The sequence below is a fragment of the Talpa europaea genome (assembly GCF_964194135.1).
Source record: "Talpa europaea genome assembly, chromosome: 1".
In the NCBI taxonomy this organism is placed as follows: Eukaryota; Metazoa; Chordata; class Mammalia; order Eulipotyphla; family Talpidae; genus Talpa; species Talpa europaea.
In genome coordinates, this window is record NC_140073.1 from 11,667,382 (window position 1) to 11,687,655 (window position 20,274).

Here is a 20,274-nt window from a genome sequence, read left to right on the forward strand (position 1 = left end):
TGTCTGTCCTAGCAGCACATATCTTCAAAATCTATCACAAAAACCACCCTTTACAAGTAGCGACAGCATACAGGTGAGCTACTATCTGAGCAAGGATATTTAATGGGGCTTGTGACTAGGCCTCTGGACACTAAGAGCTCACCCATCACAACTCCCTATTCTATGAGAAATGTCCTTGAATATCTCTGCAGCTAGCAGTGCAGGAATTGCTGGAGCAACTGTGAGATGCCCGAGCAGAAAAGCTCTCACTATGAGGTCTCCCTCTGGTCCTCCTGTGGAATGTGAAAGGGGTATCCAGAGCCAGAGACTGGAAGATCTCTCTGTGCAAAGCTTGTGATTCCTGGGGAAGAGCTCAGAAACATGTTGTAAAAAGAGATTTCTCACCCAGGATTCAAATAGCATGTGATACTGACATTTCTCGTGTTCTCAGGACTTTAAATCAAGTCAGATCATACTATAGAGAAAGGCCTCTAAAAAACCAGATGTTTTGCCATAATTCATTATGAGTGAGTTTCTTGTGAATATATACAAACAAGAATGTTTTAAAATATCAAATTTACCTTTTAAAGGTCTATCTGTAGCTCTCTCTTGGGAAAAATAATAAAATAGGATAATGTGACAATAAGTGTGATGGCAATGGTGACAATAAGTGTGATGATGATAATGATGATGGGTATGACAGCACTTTCTAGATTAAAATCCTCACCGCATTTTATATGTTCTGGAGGCAACAAATCAATTCATTTCTTTCTGTCTTTAATGTATGTGTAGCCTCAAGCCATGGCGTTTTCTTCATTTAAAACAATTTATTATTTGGACATAATGATGATCCTACCCACAGGTGGTAAGAACATCAATAAAATATTTGCATGAACAATTATGCAGCTTGTGTGCATTTGCTCTGTACAGTTATTTATAATTACTCTGTTGATTCTTACTACAGCTCAGTAAGTACAATTATTTTGATATCCCATTTCATAGATTAGGAAATCAAGGCTTGGGGAGAGTCTTTTTATTGCTCAAGACCAAGCTACAGTTTGACTCAATCAGAATTCAGTCTGTCTGCCCAAAAGTTTTTGTGTTTTATCAAACTCATATGGCATCCCCCTAATATGAACAGACCACAAAATTAACTTTTTACACTTCTAATCTCTGGAATTCTCTTCTTGAAACCTTTCGGTGATCATTGTTTGAACCAATATTAAGAGGGGCCTCCTTCACAGTGAGACTAGGCTAAAGATGTATGAGTCTGTAAGAGCTGGCGAATGACTAGTATTTTCATTCTCACCTAATCAGTAATTTTACTGAAATCATTTCTTCTCTGCATACACTGCTCATACAAAATGGAGCAACCTGTGGCTTATATGGTACTTTCCTTTGATAAATAAACACAAACAAGCATGGTCTCACTCATAGGAGGAATTTAGAAAACCTAAATAAGGGACCAGGAAAAAGAATAACTATAATAAAGAAAAAATCAAAATCAATAAGCAACTATAAACCAGAGACACACTAAGGGGGGGGTGAGGAAAGGGGCAAAGAGAGGAGGGATCGGGGTCAAAATAAAGGGGGGGGGATTGTATGGGGAATATAACCAAGATGAAAATGCATACATTGTGCAAAAATGAAAAATGATGTAAGAAATATATAAATATAAAAAAATCAAAAATCAAAAAAAGTTTAAAAAACAAGCAAGTATGTTTTTGACGTATGTGTTCACTAGTTGCCATTCACTTAAAAATAAACTTCATTGAGGAAGTGACATTCACAGAGGAGAAGAGCTATGCTGTAAGTAGCTTGCACATAACCATGAGTGTGGAATAAAAATCTCAAATACAGGTCTTTTAATCCACAAGCATATTTTCAACTGTACTTAAAATTGAGAGGCTCGTGTTATTTCTAGCTTTATTTCTTCTGTATTCCACTGGCAGAAAAGGGAACTAGCATTTACGAGACACCTGTTAGCCCATCAGACACCCTGTTCTTCACACACATCTCCTTTCATAAGGGCATAAACTAAGGATGAATATTTCCTGTTCTTTAACATTTTAAAAGGACAGGTTTAACAGGGAAAGGAGAAAGAAAAAGAAAGTCACCTGCATAGTCACAGGGAGGCAGGAGAGCAGCTGAAAATGCTCATTTTTTGAAAATGTCATTCATAAAAGTTTATTTGCCTAAGATGCCTTGCAAACTTAACAAAGAAATAATTTAACTTCAGAGAGTGCCTTTTAGTATAGCAGAGATTTAATCAAGTTTTATCAAAGAACAAATGGAAAGAAGAGGTGAAAGAAAAGAAAGAGGAGGAGAAATAGGCACTGAGGAGTAGAAAGAGACCCATCAAAATGTTCACAGTGATCAACTGTAGATATCAGACTTGCAGATTTACACACACACACACACACACACACGCAGAGTCCATCTTTATTTTCCTATATTCTAAACTTTTTAAAATGGTATTAAAGTAAGATAATTCACATAATCACCAAATGGAGGAATCACTGCTTTTGAGGACATGATTAATAGTAACTTTTAAATCACATAGGAAATGTCTGATATTTACTATGTCTTTATTCTAGCAGGTTGAAATTTTTTTAATAAGCAGCACTCATAAGTAAGGTGGGCCACTGCTAATCATGACTCAGATAACAATAAACAAGGGGACACTAGATCATTATTTTATACTATTTGATATTTTAACTGTAACTAAAAATAAATGGAGGGAGCAGGAGAGGGAAGGTGAGGAGGTTCTAGGCCGGAGCAGAGCACAGTGGAGGGGAGTGAAATGTCAGCACACATTGGTGGGTGAGGGGCGGTGGGGAATGAAGCTATACTCCCGAAATTATAGTTTTATAAGCAAACAGCAAATCAATGAAATTTGAGGGAAAAAATAGACTTACTTAGAGCTTAAAAAAATAAATTTGTGTCTCAAATTGCAAAAAAAGTAAGCATGCCGTTTTAGAAAATCCCTTGGAATAAGGTTGTGGCACCCTGCAATAAGGTAAGCTCGGTTTTAGTGAGCCCCACCCTGACTTCATATGTCTTACTGCATTGGAAAATTGACTCAATTACACTTTAAGTATCTAACAGCAGAAAAGAGTAAATAGAAACAAAATTTCAAGGTCTCATTTAAACTTTGCCTTTATTAATTAGACTATCAAATGTGAACACTAAGAGAAGACAATTTCATTGTGCCGAAGAGCTCTGTGCAAATGTTGCTTTTGTTGGACATAGTAGTTTGATGTAAAACAACATTTTTTTCCTGATGACATCTTGAATTTTTTAGTCCTGGAGACCACTTTCAAACACTTGCAGTAAAGATATTGCTTTTGTTGATTCTTGTATGTTTTAGTTTGTGTGAAAAGTGCATATGTTACAACATTGTGAATTGCAGATTCTTTCTCAAATAAAGAACAAATTTATTATAAGTTAAGGAGCCTACACTCTTTAGAGTGAATCCTGAGAAGAGATGTGATGATAGTTTGTAAAACCAGGAAAAGAATGGGGTGGAAATGGACACATTCCAGCAGCCCTCAGAATGTGAAAAGGGAGTTAGGGAAACTAAAATAACCACTTTGCATCACTGTTCAAAGAATAAGTCCACTCTCAGTGTGACATATATATCAAACTTATTGGAGAAAAAAGCAAAAGAAAGCAACCTCTTTGTGGAGGCTAGGAAATATATTGAGGTATATATAATATGTCAAGGAAAACATATTCCAGTTAAATGAGCCAAAAAGTAGATGAAGAACTGTACATAGATTAATGTAATTCTTAAAGTAACATTTAGACATGTGTTTTCTTTATCTTTGATACCTGTCGGGGCTTGGTCACTCACCCAAGGCCATGCCATTAGTAAGTGTGGAATTTAAAACAAACCTAGTTGCTCTGTTTCCAGATCTCACACTCTCCACTATGACACAGCAGCTACATGATGAGGTCACATGGGGTGATGAGAGGAACAGAAGCCACACCTGCCTGACACCAGCTGCTGGAGGTGGCTAAGCATGACATCATTTGCCTTTGGTTGTATTTTGCCTCAGTGTTCTGTATTACACATCGATAATAGCTATCACACAAAATCAAGTATCAACATGGATTGCTGCTTCAAGAACTACATGATGATCAAAAATACATGATGAGTGCCATCAAATTTGGTTCCTTCAAAATAAATCAGCTTGATTAATCAATAACCACGAGACACAGTCCCCTCATTTCTAAAACTGAGATAATAAACATACAAGCCATATGTATTTCACAGTCATTTTATAATCAAATCCTGGATTCAGGTGAAAAAAGTAAAGCATGAAATTCTGTAAAGATAAATGGATGGATGAGATGCACCAAGATGACATATAATAAAAAAGTTTTTGATTGCTCCATTACAGAAGTAAAGTGTTTTTATTTCCTGTTTTCACATCATTATCCACCTGCACTTTCATTCTGTGTGAAGAGGTTTCTCATGGCATTTTTCACCTCTGCATTCCTCAAGGTATAAATGAGTGGATTCAACATAGGTGTCAGAATACCATAAAATACTGCCATATTTTTGTCTAGAGATAAAGTAGATGCTGGACGCATATAAGTGAATACACAGGGCACAAAGAACAAAGCAACCACAGTAAAGTGGGCCCCACAGGTGGAGAGGGCTTTGCGTCTCCCCTCTGCACTGTGGGACCTCAAGGAGCGCAGGATGATGACGTAGGAGGCAGCCAGCATCAGGAAGTTCAACAGGCAGATCACACCACTGTTGGCCACCACCAGCAGACCGATGGTATAAGTGTCAGTGCAGGCAAGTTCCAGCAAGGGGTACAAGTCACAGACAAAGTGGTTGATCACATTGGGCCCACAGAAGGGCAACTGAAGGACCAGGAAAAGCTGAATCAATGAATGCAGGAAGCCCCCCAGCCAAGCCACCCCCACCAGCAGGCCACAGAGTTGCCTGGTCATGATGGTGGTGTAGTGTAGGGGCTTGCAGATGGCCACGTAGCGGTCGTAGGCCATGACTGTGAGCAGGATGATCTCGACACCTCCCAAAAAATGGGCTCCAAAGAGCTGAGCCAGGCAGCCCTCAAAGGAAATATCTCTGCCCTCATATAAAGAGTCAGCAATGAGTTTAGGAGTCAGGGAGGAGGAATAACAGGTGTCTATAAAGGACAAGTTGGCTAGGAAAAAGTACATTGGGGATGCCAAAGTGGAACTGCAGGCAATGGTGACCACAATGAGCATGTTACCACCAACTGTAACCACATAGATGATCAAAAAGAGCACAAATAAAACTCTCTGCACCTCCGGGTTCTGTGAGAGTCCCAGCATGAAAAATTCTGTGATATTGTGTGGTACTTCCATAGATCCCCAGGGCATGGAGAATGCAGGTACAGTATTGCCTAAAAGTCAAGACAGAATCATAACTGTAACCAAATGAATTACAGGTGGACAAATATGCAAGGTTTCCTTAACACAGCCTCTTCCCCGTGTTCTTAACCCCTTTCAGCTCCAAAATTATTGTGCCAATTCATTCTGTTAACCACAAATGTGAACATTTTCTGTTGACTTCAGCATCACTGGGCACCCATGTTATTTTTAGTAATAATTTACAAAAAAAAAATGTTCAATTCTTTTGTTACTCCTGAAATTGAACACTGGCAGATAATGAGTATGATTCCAGTTGGAGAACATCTCTGACAAATATCTCTAGGGTTGATGTAGATCAATGGCACTGACAAGAATATTTAGGATCTCCTAAAATCTCTGCACAAGTAGTCTATACGCCTTGAATCAAATTCTTCTTCTGGACTTTGCAGTAAGATTTACTAGACATAACTAGTGGCCATTGTTTCTAATGGTAACACAAACTGATGTAGAACAAACTGAAGCAAGAGTGGGAGAACCTGACTCCACTGCAGCAGCATACTTGCTCGATTTCTTCATTTTGCTCATTGTTCATTTGCTCCCTCCATGTTCCAGGCTGTGGACAGCATCGTGCCTAGGAAATGACATTTCCCCTAGCTTTACACATTTCTAGGTGTTGCATTCCCTGGGCTGAGTGACACAGCAGTTATCAGTCCTACTGTCCAGAGGGAGGATTTAAAGTAATAATAAAATATTAGTGAACATCAGTTAAAGTCTGTTAAATCATTGCCTGCCTATACATAATATAAAGGACACTGCAGATAGAAAGGACAGGTGCCCTGTCCTAAGCAGCTATAAATTAGAATCTATCTCACCAAATATTTTTCTATTCACCCTTTATTCTCCTAGTGACATTAAGGAGGTATCTGTGCCTACTTATTCTGGGTCTAACAAAAAGGAATCATTAACTACACACACCACCAACATATTATTTTCCTAACATGTATCTTCTTACAGTAGTTAAATCTTCCAAACTGCTGAAGATTGATGCTTAGTATGATAAAAGGGAAATTATAGGGAGTATTACAGGAAGAAAGACCCACAGAAAGTAAATATCTGAGAGAAAATCCTTGTGTTGACCAGAAAACTGCCCCCTTTTTCTCTTGCCAAGCTTTACTGCAAAAAGATGAATATAGTTACTACAACCGCAAGCCTGGTGGAGAGTGTTGAACTAAAGACAGCTGTAAAAGAGCAAACATGTACGTAGCACTTAGCTTTTGTCAAGCATAGTCCTACCTGCCTGACATGCCTCAGCTTATTTATTCCTCATAGAATCCCATGAGGCACTTTACTGTTTCTGTTCTCCTTTTGCAGAAGAGAGCAAGACACACACTTAGCACATTACAGAAACATACTCTGTGGACAACAGCAGTCTAACTGCAGAGGCTGTGGGCTGCCCTGCACTGACCTGTCACTTAACCTCACTTACTTGCTCTGCTACTGAATGCTCATGTACCCACGGACAACTTCTCAAAGTCTCGATGTTCTCATCTATAACATGAAAAGGCACTGTTACCCACTGAGGTGGAGAGAGCTATAAATAAAGAGTATGTTGAAAGTGTTTCTATAGAGCCTGGATGTGACAAATAATTACTAAGTGACATCTCTAACATCCCATCTTCAATGCCATGGGCAACAAATTCATGTGACTTCAGGAGTTGAATGCACATATTAACACTCAGTAGAGACAGACATGGGTATGATCTTACTATAAAGATTAAAAATGACCTAATACTGACCCTCGCACAGAGCACAAGAGAATCAAGAAAATTCAATCAACATCAGTAGGCTAAAATTTAGCCAAATAATGAACTTATATGCCCTCAAATAAAAATTTAAGCTTATTGATCATATGATTCAAATTTATGAGTGTTCAAAATAAACTACTGGTAACAAACTAAGAAAAAAGTCTCCTATTGAGTTATCCAGAAGAAGCAAAGTGATTTCATGTCAAATGAGAATTTCAGTAAAATTATTCCTCTGAAAATTTATTAGAATTGCATTTCTCACTCACTCAATTTTTCAAACAGAATCCAGAAAACTTACATTAACTGTATCAGAGGGCAACAGGTCACCAGGCGGGTTCTCTTGTTTTCTGTTTGCCTTTAAATCCTAACATCAAAAATAAGAGGACCTGGGTGAATTTGTGAACAGTGCTCTAAAGCAGTTTCAAGCTTGTTGTCCCAAATTTCAAAGATCACAAGATTAAACTCCTGGCTGGGGTTAAATTGTTTTTTCATTGAGGCAAAGCACATGCTGACAGCAGTTATTGATGATAGCAACTCCTCTGAGCTGACTGGCTTAGAAGAAGCAAGTGAAAAACCAAAAAGGGATTCAGGTCATTTACAAGCAGCTAGGAATCATTCCATTATCCATTTCCCTTTCATTTGTGGAATAATCAAATGGCTTATAAAATCATCTTCTCCAGTTGTCTCCATGTTTACGATGGTGGATTTAAGACTCAGATGGATTAGGGGCAGCAGGTCTGAAGTCAAATGGGTGACTCGTAGCTGAGGCAGAGGGAGAACTCAGGCTGCTGATGGCTCCCCTCACCCTCTTCCCAACATAACTACCATCTTCCATATCACTTTCTCTCTCTTTGATTATCAAAAACAAAGTGCTGCTGCCAACACTGCAGGGAGCATCACAGGAGTAGTTGACTTGTTAGCTCTATTTTTGCTAAGAATATTCATCAGCACAGTCACAGAAAAATCTTTCTCCTTCCTCTGAGAAGGGTTATTTATAAGGTGGGAGTGAGAACATGGGGATGACCAGGGCTCTGTGCTTTCTCTCTCCCAGGGAGACAGTCTCTGCTCACAGACCACATGCTGAGGCATTTTGGAACTGGCTTTTTCTTCATTCACAGGTTGGAACAATGTTGAAGCCATCACGTAATTAATCCCTTTGAATGCATTTTGGTCTCACAAGTGCCTTAATTCTCTTCCAATAAGTGCCCCAGATCCTCCTAGTGACTAGAGAATCTACATATTGTCAGGAGGAAAAGAGGATATTTCAGGAACGGATACCAGAGGCTCAGCATCTTTAGGGAGATCCCTGACTGAATAACAAAAAACAACAGTGTTCATGAAGCACCTTCTGTGTTCTGGGCGTGGGCTCTGGGCCCTTTCACACAGATCCTCTCTTTTACATCTCCCCATAAAGCAGAGAGAAAAATTTAAATGTTCTGATCCATACCGTGGCTATCAAATCCAAATAAGGACAACAAAATAAAATAAAGGGCAAAATCCATGATGAACATAAATGCAAAAGTCCTCTGACAAGGCACTACCAACCTAAATTCAACAGCACATTGAAAACATCAAATGGGATATCCATGGATGCAAAGATATTTCAACATATAAAAGCAATAAATCTGATAAAACACAGTAACAGAATGAAGGACAGAAATCATGTTCAAATAAATAGGGATGGAAAAAACAGCTCAAAAAATTCCCTGCCCATTCCCAATTTAAAAAAAAAAAAAAACTCAGCAAACTAGGAATAGAAGGAAATTACCTCAACATCACACCAGCCATATGTAACAAGCTCACAATGACTATTACATCATACCCCAAAACTGAAAAATATTTCTTCAACAACTCATCAAGTAAACAACTGAAAACTTTTCCTCTTAATTAGGAACAAAGACAGATACAGTTCTATTCAACACTGTATGGGAAGCCCTAGCCAGAGCAGTAGGACAAGAAAAAAAGAAATCAATCATCAAACTGGGTTAGTAATGAATGTCTCTATTTTCAGAGGTCATGAACTGTATAGAGAACTCTAAGCCACCGCCCCCCCAACTCTAAGCAACTCCTCCCCCTCCAAGGGATGAGTTGAGCCATCAGCAAGATACAAAATCAACATATACACCAGTTACATTTATATATAAACTATTGTCAAAAAATTAACAATCCCATTTATAATCATAAAAAATATTAAAATACATCAAAATAAATTTAACAAAAGACTTGTAAACAGAGAACTGCAAAACACTGGTGAAAGAATGTAATAAAAAGGACACAAATAAGTCATCTCACATTCATGGAATGTAAGTCTCAATATTATCAAAATGTCTACTCTTCTCAACGAAATCTGAAGGATTAATACTATTCCAGTCAAAATCTCAGAGGCATCCACACAGAAATAGAAAAAAAATCTAAAGTTCATATGAAACCGCAAAGGGCATAAGTAGCAGGATCAATCTTTGTCAAAGAAAAAAAATACTGGTGGTATCTCACTTCCTGACTTCAAACTGTGTTACAAAGTTTTTGTAATTTTGGGCCTCCCCGGTGGCGCAGCGGCTGAGCACTGGGTTGCGAAGCTGCCCGCAGCCTCTGCAGCGCCGGTTCAATCTCCGGCTGCTCCCCTGGCATCAGAGGATCGGAGGAGGGTCCCACATGGTGCGCAGACCTCTCCTGCCGCCTGCTGCTCCCCTCAGCAGTGTACTTCAGTCCTTCTGCCTGCTCTGCTCCCCGCTCTGGCTCTGGTGAATTCTCTCACCCTCCCACGCTTCTGATTGTACCCAGTGCTTGTATAAATATAAATAAATAAACAAATAAATGAAAAATATTTAGAAAAAAAACAAAGTTTTTGTAATTTTAAGAGTGGAACCACAAAGACAGATATATAGACCAATGGAATAATAGTCTGGCAATAACCGCGTGTGTGTGTGTGTGTGTTGTGTTGTTTGTCTAAAACTGTGTATAATGCTATATTTATATGTTTATTCCATATCTACATATGGATAGTAAATATATGTATATGTAAATATATAATTTATACATATCTGTGCAAACATATAGATTAGGATATATAATCAACGGACCTTTGACAAGGATGCCAACAGTATGGAATGAGGAAAGGACAGTCTCTTGAATAAATGGTACTGAGAAAACTGGAAAGTCTCATGCAAAAGAATGAAATTGAACCCTTATCTTCCACCATATGTACAAGTGGATTAAAGATTTAAATATAAGACCTGAAACAATGAAAGTTCTAAAGGAAAATATAGCAGAAGATATTTGTGGTGTAGGGCTGGGTGAAAGTCTTGGCTGTAACACCAAAGCACAAGCAACAAAACAAAAATAGAAGATGGAGTTGCATCAAACTAAACAGGTTTAATCCACCAAACAATAAACAGAGTAAAAAGGCAGCCTAGAGGCTATGGTGAAATATTCTCAAGTCATATATTTTATGAGGTTATATCAAAAATAGGTAAAGAACTCATGCAGCTTAACAGAAAAAATAACCCAACTATCAAAGTGGTCATTAAAACGGACCTGAATAGACTTTTCTATTGGTGATGTTTGAAAAACAGTATGAATGACCTTAATGCCACTAAACTGCACACTTAAAATAGTTCTATGGTAAATTTCACATTGCATATATTTATCACAATTTAAAAAATAAAAATACCAAAGGGAGCATCAGGCTGTGAATGACATGGCAGCACATAGGAGCAAAAGTTAAAGTTGAAGACAGAGCTGAAGGCACTGCTTCCATTTTAAGATTCTGAACTAGTGGGAGTGTGTCATTTTGGTTTAAGATAAAGGCTGATTTTAAAAATGGTGATTGTGAACAGTTACATTTATGTCTTCATTACCTCAGAAACTGAGGCAGAGAAGATTGTAGTGGTGGTTCCTTTCTCTAGGGTTTTTTCCCTCTCCTTCTGGATGTCTTTATACACAAGTGCTTGACTGAGTGTGATCTTGTCAATGGCTGCTGTGCAAACGCAATTAGTACTTAACTCTAAGTCCCCATGAGTCACTCCTGTGGAGTAGAAAGAAAGGCTACAGTAGCCTGAATGCATCATGAGAACCTGTTGTCTAGGTACTCACTCCAGAGGAGGTTGCTATGTCTATGACTTTTAGATTATTAAACTTTGATAGCTGGGAATCCTGCCATTTGAATGTCCTCTGTCAGTAACTTACAAAAATGTCACAACTTCCCAAGTTAAACTGGCACATAAAGTCTGGGGTTTCCATTCTCAGGGTAACTATACCACTTTGAAGTCATATTTTCAGAGATCCAATCTCTGAACTCTGACCTATGCCTCTGTACCCTTGTCCAAATCTACCATATCAAAATGAGTAACTAAGCCCTACAATAAAACACTTCTAGTTAATTTACCCGGGTTTCATACTAATAGCCAGGAGACGTGTGTTTTACCAAAACTCAACTGCATTTCCAAACATGGCCTCTAATGAAGTGTGCCAAGTGGGAGTAAATGAAAGACCTTGGCTTCAGCAAAGCTTACAACAGGGCCAATTATTAATCCTCTAAGCACTGGAGAGGTCAATGCATTATCAAATCCTGTACTTCAGGAAAGTCTATTTAAACACTTCTCCTGAGTCAATGAAGAAAGAGTTAAACAGAAAGACTTTTAAGTAAATGACAGCAGCAGAGCCATGAATCAACAAGCTGAAGATTTGCCTGGGAGGCAGTGCAGCTAAGCGGAGAGTGGGTTAGACAGAGGGCTTCCATAGAAATAAATGTGACTCTCTCCCAGACTTCTCAGGATCTCTTTGAGAAACAAAAATTTAGCAGAACTGATTTGAGGAAACAATGTCCAAACAAGTAGATTTGATTCACGTTTACACTTCACAGCTCCACGTACTAACGTCTCCTGATTTGAAGAATCTTTTATTGTCACCACTGTTTTTAATTTAGATCGAATATGCTGCTGAGACATGAAAAACATCTATTTTGAAAATGTGTTTATACTTTTACAAGAATCCATGAAATTGAGTAGAAATTAAATCTTAGAGCTATTAAATTTTTCTAAGTAAAATAGTTGCATTTTCTGAGAAAATCCAGACTGACCCTGGAAAGGGAATCAAAACAAACCACAAGGTCCAGGATTGGGGAAGTGATCTAAAGAAATGAGAAGCCTAGAGTTCCACTGTTAGTCCAAGCGTGTGTGCAGTTGTGTGTCCTCTGCCCCGAGGGGAAGCAAGCAAGGACTGGACTCGATTAAAAAACTGAGAAATCCACAGTGGCTCAACTAGATCCAGGTCAGTAATAACTAACTCTTTTCCCCAAAATCTTAAGTAGGTTAACTTAATTTAGCCAATTTCCTTTCACTGAAACTGTTTTTGTGTTTAGATTTGTTCATCAAAGATGGCCTTTCCTCTAAAAATGAATTTGGACACAGTGACACGATTTAGCAATAGAAACAACCATCAGTACGGTGGCCAGACATGCACTATCTGTTGAGAAATTTTAAACATTGTGCAATATTTAAGTCTCCCGAAGGAAATTAATTCTGTATACTTCTGTGGGTAATAATGTGAAATTCTCTCCTCTTTTCATGACTTGCATATCATAATATTGAAGTTCAAATTCATGAATTTATTAAGGGTGACTAAACTCATGGTCACCATCTATAGGCCATGGATAAAGAACAACTCAGAGACTGAGCTTTCTAAAAACAAAACAAAAGTATTGTACCTTTTTTTTAGTGAAACTGAGAGGTCATGATGTTGACTTCTGTGTCCACAGATTTGGAGGAAAAATACATAGTTATGCTTTTTGGCAGTGACTGGGAAAAGCTAAAAAAAAAAACTGGGGGGAGAAATAATACACAAGATATTTAGTAACATGTGCTAACTCTTGTAAATCCATGGGAAAGTCCTGGGACTCTGTGGTCCAGGGAAAATTTTATTATCTCAAGTGACCTTACATTTCCATCTTATCAACAAGAAACTCTGGGAAATTTTGTTACTCATCTAATTCCATTTGTAAAATGTGAGTAGGATTATATCTCAATCTAGAGCATTAATATATATGTATGTATATATATTTATAGGTATTTATAGGTATATATGTATATATTTATATTATATATGCATATACGTAAATATTTATATACATATATGTAAAATAGTATATATAAATACATGTAATACATATAATATATACATATATACATATAAATTTATATATGCATATATAAATACATATATTTATATATATTTTCTGTGCACACACACACACACACACTTTAGTGGCCTTAAGAAATGCAGTGACCTTCATAGGGGATTTATACCATGTGCATGTAAACACGCAACAATGTGGAACAAGAGATCTGAAAAATTCATGTTGAGCCCCACACAACATCCATGGCTGCTGAGTGAGCTGTTATAAGCATAGTTCCCAGGCATTTAGAAGGCAAAAAACTTTCATCTGCAGTTCCGTCTCTGTGTGTGTGTGTGTGTATATGCACATTCAGTCAACAGAAAAAAATGGAATTCAAGAACACAGCTGATATGAGTAGAATGAGACTTGGCACTATCAAAACTGATACACAGTTGAGTTTTAAAAGAATACTGATTGATATGTCTATTAATATTTATACCAACATATAGGCTGTTTTAAATGTCATTATAGAAACTTATGTCAGCATGTAAAAGAAATTCAATTTTGAGACTTTTAGAGCTGGAAAGTAAGTTTGGATGTCAATCATAACTCAACACTGATTTTACTGTGGTGGAAGATGTGGTCACTGTTCAATGAATATCAATTTAACCTCCTTAAATCGATATAACTCCCTACAAAATGACAGGAGTGGAAGTTATAGCTCCACCAATCCCAGAGACCACGAATGAAGGTAAAATAGAATAGATTATTTTAGTCCTGAATTAAAAATATCACTCAGAATACTGTCATCTTTCTAGATGGACCAAATGGCCTCAACCCAACCTGAATCCATGGAAAGGATGAACAATGTAACAGAATTCGTTCTTCTGGGTCTGACCCAGAATCCAGAATTGCAGAAAATCTTAGGTACTGCATTTTTAATTGCCTACTTAATCACATTGACAGGAAACTTGTTCATCTCCACCACCATCTTTATCAGCCCAGCCCTGGGTTGTCCCATGTACTTTTTTCTGGCTTTTTTGTCCATCGTAGACACTTTCTACTCTACTTCCATAACACCCAAAATGATCTTTGACTTGATCTCTGAAAAGAATACCATATCCTTCAATGGCTGCATGACTCAGGTCTTCACTGAACATTTATTTGCTGGAGCCGAGATCATCTTGTTAGTGGTCATGGCCTATGACCGCTATGTGGCCATCTGTAAGCCTTTGCACTACATGACCATCATGAGCCGACCTGTGTGTATTTTCCTGGTGGCAATGGCAGGGGTTTTAGGGCTTATTCATGCAGGGATCCAGATTTTGTTCATAGTCCAGTTACCATTCTGTGGCCCCAATGTCATTGACCATTTTCTGTGTGATTTAATTCCTCTCTTGAAACTAGCATGCACAGACACCCATACTTTGGGACCCCTCATTACTGCCAACAGTGGCTCAATGTGTTTGCTCACGTTTTCTCTGCTCGTTGCTTCCTACATTTACATCCTGTACTCCCTGAGAAACCACAGTGCTGAGGGGCGTCGCAAAGCCCTGTCTACCTGCGCCTCTCACATCATTGTGGTCATCTTGTTCTTTGTACCTTGTTCATATCTGTACCTAAGACCTATGATCTCCTTCCCCATTGACAAAGCTGTGAGTGTATTTTATACCATAGTAACTCCTATGCTGAACCCTTTGATCTACACCCTCAGAAATGCAGAAGTAAAAAACATCATGAAGAAAATGTTGGGGCAATTAATTAAAACTGAAGATAAATAAAAATTACCTATTTCTTATGAAGGAAAAAATATGTAATTTAAATGTCAAGAAAACTGTCTGGTAAAGAAACCTGATGACCAAAGTTCTTAATTAAAAAAAGACAAAGCTTGCACGCTGACCATACATCTGAGGTATCAGTGGGGGAGGCAGAGGGAGAGTGGTCTAAACAGGGGAGTTTTGGAAGGAAGACAACACCAGACTGTGGTGATGGGTCACCGGTGCTGTGGTGGTGGGAAAACTATGGGGACTATACCTGGGGGAGAAACCAAGCACTGTGCAAAAATTAACAATGATGTGTGGGAAAAAAAGAAAAATAAAGAAAAAATTTACAAATATACTATTAAATTATTATTATTACTATGTTGCAGTAAAAAAAAATGGCACCATAAAATAAGTTAGATAACCATGAATACAAAGGCCAAAATAAGCAGAGAAGAATATAATCTAAATCCAACTTGGCTTATAGTCATTTTATAATAATGCAGTCATGATATAATATTTATTATTTCGAGAGAAAAGGACCTCTGAGAACAAAAGTACCCACAACCCACAAAAGTCGCAGTGTTGCTCTGATAATGGATATGAAACCCTCAACAGAAATATTTCTGAATACTGTAGCCAGCACTACAGCTAAACAAATTTTATTTTGAAAGCAAAAAGTATGTATCAAAAAAGCATAAAATAGTAGAGAAATGATCTTCAAGAAGTACATTTATCAAAGTGTTCTTTCTAACCCTCCTCAGTTTGAAAGTTTAAAAATGTCTTCCCATAACATATGGAAAACGTTTTAATAATCACAATGCCAAGAACACAGCACTCACACACAGAAAGTACTTTTTAAAAATTATAAGTCCACATTTCCTGTTATACAAGTGTCTAGATAGACAGTTGGAAGCAGAATTGGCACAAAAATAAGACTGATAGTCTGGAGAGTTTAGCAGGAGATATCTGTACATTAAAGTCTGGTTTCAGATACAAAAGAAACGGTTCTAAAGACAAAATAGCTGAGAAGAAATTACTAGTGAGCTAACAAGTTGTATCATGAAAATGCACAACAGTGATGACCCATCTGAATTAAAGAAACCATATTGTGAACAAACTGAAATTTTGAAAAATTTGGAAAGAGTCTGAGGCTTAGAAGTCACAGTAAAGGACTTTGCACCACATAGGCTTGATTTCTCATCTTAGCATTAATTAGCCTTTAATTATAAACATGTTACTTCACCTCTCCACCTGCTTTTTTCATCAGTAAAAAGGAAATAAAATTATAGACTTCCTCAAATTATAAAAATGATTCACACTGAGAAAATGAGACAGATGAAAACTGTTCAGACACTGTATCACCTTCACCGACATCACCAGGCCTAAGGAGTGTGGGGGACCACAGACCCTGACAGAGGAGCCCAAGTCACTGCTACTGTCCTTCACCACCATTATCATGGGAGGCAAACTGTGTGTCCTAGCAACACATCACTTCAAAATCTGTTAATGAATACAACCCTTTACAAGTAGGGAAAGCAGAGAGGTGAGCTATTATCACAACATTGGGGCCAGTGAGCAGGCCTCTGGACACCAAGAGCTCACCCATCACAATTCCCTATTCTAGGAGAAACGCCTTTGAATATTTCTGCAGCAGCCAGTGCAGGAACTGGCTGGAGCAACTGTGAAATGCCTGAGCAGAAAAGCTCTCACTAGGATGGTTCCTGTTCCATCTGGTCCTGTGGAAGGAAGAGAAGGAAGCACCCAGGGCCAGAGACTGGAAGACCAATCTATGCAGAGCTTGTGATTGCTGGGGAAGAGCTCAGAAACATGTAGGAAGAGATTTCTCACCCAGGATTCAAATAATATGTGACACTGTCATTTCTCGTGTTCTCGAGGCTTTAAACCAAGTCAGATCACACTGTGCGTAAAGTTTTTTTTATGCTGATAAAATAATAAAATTAATCTTTTAAAGATCTAATTTAATTCTCAAGAAATGTGGAATGCAATAGGATAGCAAAACAAAAACAATGATGATGATAATGTTGCTCATGATGAAAATGACCTGATGATGCTGATATGATAGCTAATTTTCAACAAACACACTGTGTGGATAAAATTCTGACCTAAGTATTCGTTTTCTGTTGTTTGGAGGCAGTAATTTTATGAACAAAATTTCCCTCTGTCTTTATTCTGAGCATCAAACTGTAGAAATAATAACATTTTGTTATCTGAACATAATTATGACATTACCCACAAGATACGAACATTAATAAAACATCGTTAAACCCCTGAATGAAATAATCACAATGAGTAGCCTCCTAGTGACCAGGGCTTGGGGCTGAGACTGGGGAAGTTTCAATCTTTCAGTCATTCATTTTATGGTCTGGTTGTCTGATATCACAATGTCATTGATGAATTCATCTGTGATCTTTCCCTCTGCTAAATCATCCCTCTACTCACACTAAATCTTTTTACTTTTTGTTGCCACCAACAGTGGGCTGGTGAGTATGCTCATTTTTCCTATACCTACCATTTCCAATGGCCTCATTCTTTGCTCCATGAAAATCCATAGCACAGAAGGGCACTGGGAGACTGTCTCCACCTGTGAATACCAGGTAACTGGTATGATCACTTTCTCCAATGATAAAACAATGGCCGCAACCCAAGGTAAACCCTTTCATCCGCACCATTAGGAACTCAGATGTGAAAATGCCATGAAACACTCTTAACAAAATAGTAATCTTGGCTAATACTTCATGAAAAGAGAGGAGATTAAAACAAAATCTATTTACCCTTGAAGAACAATGACTAACCAAATCCATAATTGTCTTGTAGTCATAATGTGAGCTAAGTATAACCTGCTCCCTGCTTTCTAATCTTTGTAACAGATCCTCTGTCATAAAAAGTCAATATCTGAATAAATGATACTTCTTCCAATGAAAATTTCTATTACATTATGTTCAAAATGTACAGTTTTAATCCTCAATATTGTAATCAATGTAGATTTATTATTGCAAAAGATAAATTAATAAGAAATGAATGTTTTTTTTTTTTTTTTCAAAGAGTATAAATGTATTTTATTTTATTTTATTTTTTTAAATGAACTTGTTTTATTTTTTTTTTTTTTGATGGTTGTATTTTTTTTTTTTTTATAAATTTTGTTGTTATATTCCCCATACAATTGCAGCCCCCCATTCTGACCCCAATCCCTCCCCCTCCCGCCCCCGCCCCCCTAAAAGTGTCTCTGGTTCATAGTTTTTTGTTGATTTTGATTTTCACTTTCTTATAGTTATTCATTTTCCTGGTCCCTTATTTAAGTTTTCTAGATTCCTGCTATGAGTGAGACCATCCGGTATTTTTCTTTTTCTTTTTGGCTTATTTCGCTGAGCATGATCCCTTCCAGCGCCATCCATGTTGCAGCAAATTGCATGTGTTTATCTTTTTTGAATGCTGAGTAATATTCCATGGTATATATGTACCACATCTTCTTGATCCAGTCATCTATTTTTGGGCATTTGGGTTGTTTCCAAAGCTTAGCTATTGTAAACAGTGCTGCTATAAACATAGGGGTGCAGGTGTTCTTTGGAATTGATGTTTCTGTGTCCTTTGGGTAAATACCTAGGAGTGGAATTGCTGGGTCATATGGAAGCTCTATGTTTAGTAGGTCCAGAAATCTCCACACAGCTTTCCACAGTGGTTGGACCAGTTTGCACTCCCACCAACAGTGCAGAAGAGTTCCTTTTTCTCCACACCCTCGCCAACATTTGTTGTTGCTAGTTTTTTTAATATGTGCCATTCTCACTGGTGTAAGATGGTATCTCATGGTAGTTTTGATTTGCATTTCCCTGATGACAAGTGATGTTGAACATTTTTTCATATGCCTGTTGGCCATTTGCATTTCCTCTTCAGAGAAGTTTCTTTTAAGCTCTTCTGCCCATTTTTTGACTGGATTATTTTCTTTGTTGTTGTTGAGTCTCATCAGCTCTTTGCAGATTTTTGTGATCAGTCCTTTATCATTAGTGTTGGGTGCAAAAATGTTCTCCCAGTTGGTGGGGTTTCTCTTTGTTTTTGTTATTGTCTCTTTTGCTGTGCAAAAGCTCTTTAATTTGATATAGTCCCAGCTGTTTATCTTTGCCTTCACTATCACAGCTTTGGGTGATGTGTCTGTAAAGATGTCTTTGATGTGCAAATCACGTAGTGTTTCGCCTATATTTCCTTCTATATATTTTATGGTTTCAGGTCTTATGTCTAGTTCTTTAATCCATTTTGAGTTGATTTTTGTGTATGGTGTGAGGTGGTGGTCAAGCTTCATTCTTTTGCATGTAGCGACCCAGTTTTCCCAGCACCATTTATTGAACAAACTAAGAAATGAATGTTTTTGAAGAATGAGAGTAATTAAAGCAGTACTCAACCCCAATTTAAAAGTGCTTATTTGCATAATTTCAGGGGACTCGTTTACATTGAAATCTGGGCTATTCCAGTATAAAATACTATTTTCTGCCTAAATTGAAGATGTAAAAATTCTTACAGTTACATCCACAGAGAAATCTTACATGTGATATCTTAGGCTGAAAATAATTTGTGGAGCACTTTATTTTATAAAGATATCCAAAGTAGATTATATTGGATGAACTTGTGCCACAGCTAACAGAAAGAAAAGTGTGAAGTACAAAAGAGAAAATTGATTATATCTCATTAATCAAAGCAAAGCATAAAGATAGAACTTTGAAAGGAAAATTTCAGATTAATTCTAGAAAATGACAAGGGAAATATTTGCAGATACAGACTACTGCTCGAAAGAAAGCTGATCTAGATAGAGGATCACAGAAACCCCAGTGAAGCAGACCTAACAGAAAATAAAATATATATTAAAGCACCTAGAGTTCAAGAATGATTTATTATTGCATCAAAATGCAGCATATTGTAATGCAGCAACAAACTGTATCTTGAAAAATAGCTACATAAATGTTAAGATGAGAAAAGGTTAACATAACTTTTTATCAAATTATTTTTGTATTATTTTATATGAGGGAATACTGGTTTAAAACAGTATATATGATTTTAGAGTATCAGCGCTCTTCAGATGTATGTTACCACAACATACCTATCACCAAAGCACCCATAGTCCTCCACCATGGTCCACTGGGTATCTTTCTCCCTTTGCTCCTAACATTCCATGATCCTCTACCCTGGTAGCCTCAACTCTAAAACTGGATATCTAGGGTTTGTTTGGTTTAAAGTT

At 37.5% G+C, this 20,274-nt stretch overlaps 2 protein-coding genes across 2 annotated transcripts; one reads left to right on the forward strand and one right to left on the reverse strand.

Moving 5' to 3' along the window:
* Positions 1-4,419: 4,419 nt before the first annotated feature.
* On the reverse strand, positions 4,420-5,346 carry LOC311171499 (olfactory receptor 4C3-like; the record flags this gene model as incomplete). Its single annotated transcript, XM_084234411.1, has 1 exon — positions 4,420-5,346. One exon carries the CDS (start codon positions 5,344-5,346, stop codon positions 4,420-4,422), a length of 927 nt encoding a protein of 308 aa, XP_084090537.1.
* An 8,698-nt stretch (positions 5,347-14,044) lies between these two features.
* LOC311170266 (olfactory receptor 4C45-like) lies at positions 14,045-15,307 on the forward strand. Its single transcript, XM_084232647.1, has one exon. The coding sequence runs from the start codon at positions 14,088-14,090 to the stop codon at positions 15,048-15,050; it is 963 nt and encodes a 320-aa protein (XP_084088773.1). The 5' UTR covers positions 14,045-14,087; the 3' UTR covers positions 15,051-15,307.
* The last annotated feature ends 4,967 nt before the right edge of the window (positions 15,308-20,274 follow it).

Coding starts and splice junctions, on each gene's coding strand:
- LOC311170266 (XM_084232647.1), top strand. CDS start 14,088: ATGGACCAAATGGCCTCAACCCAACCTGAATCCATGGAAAGGATGAAC.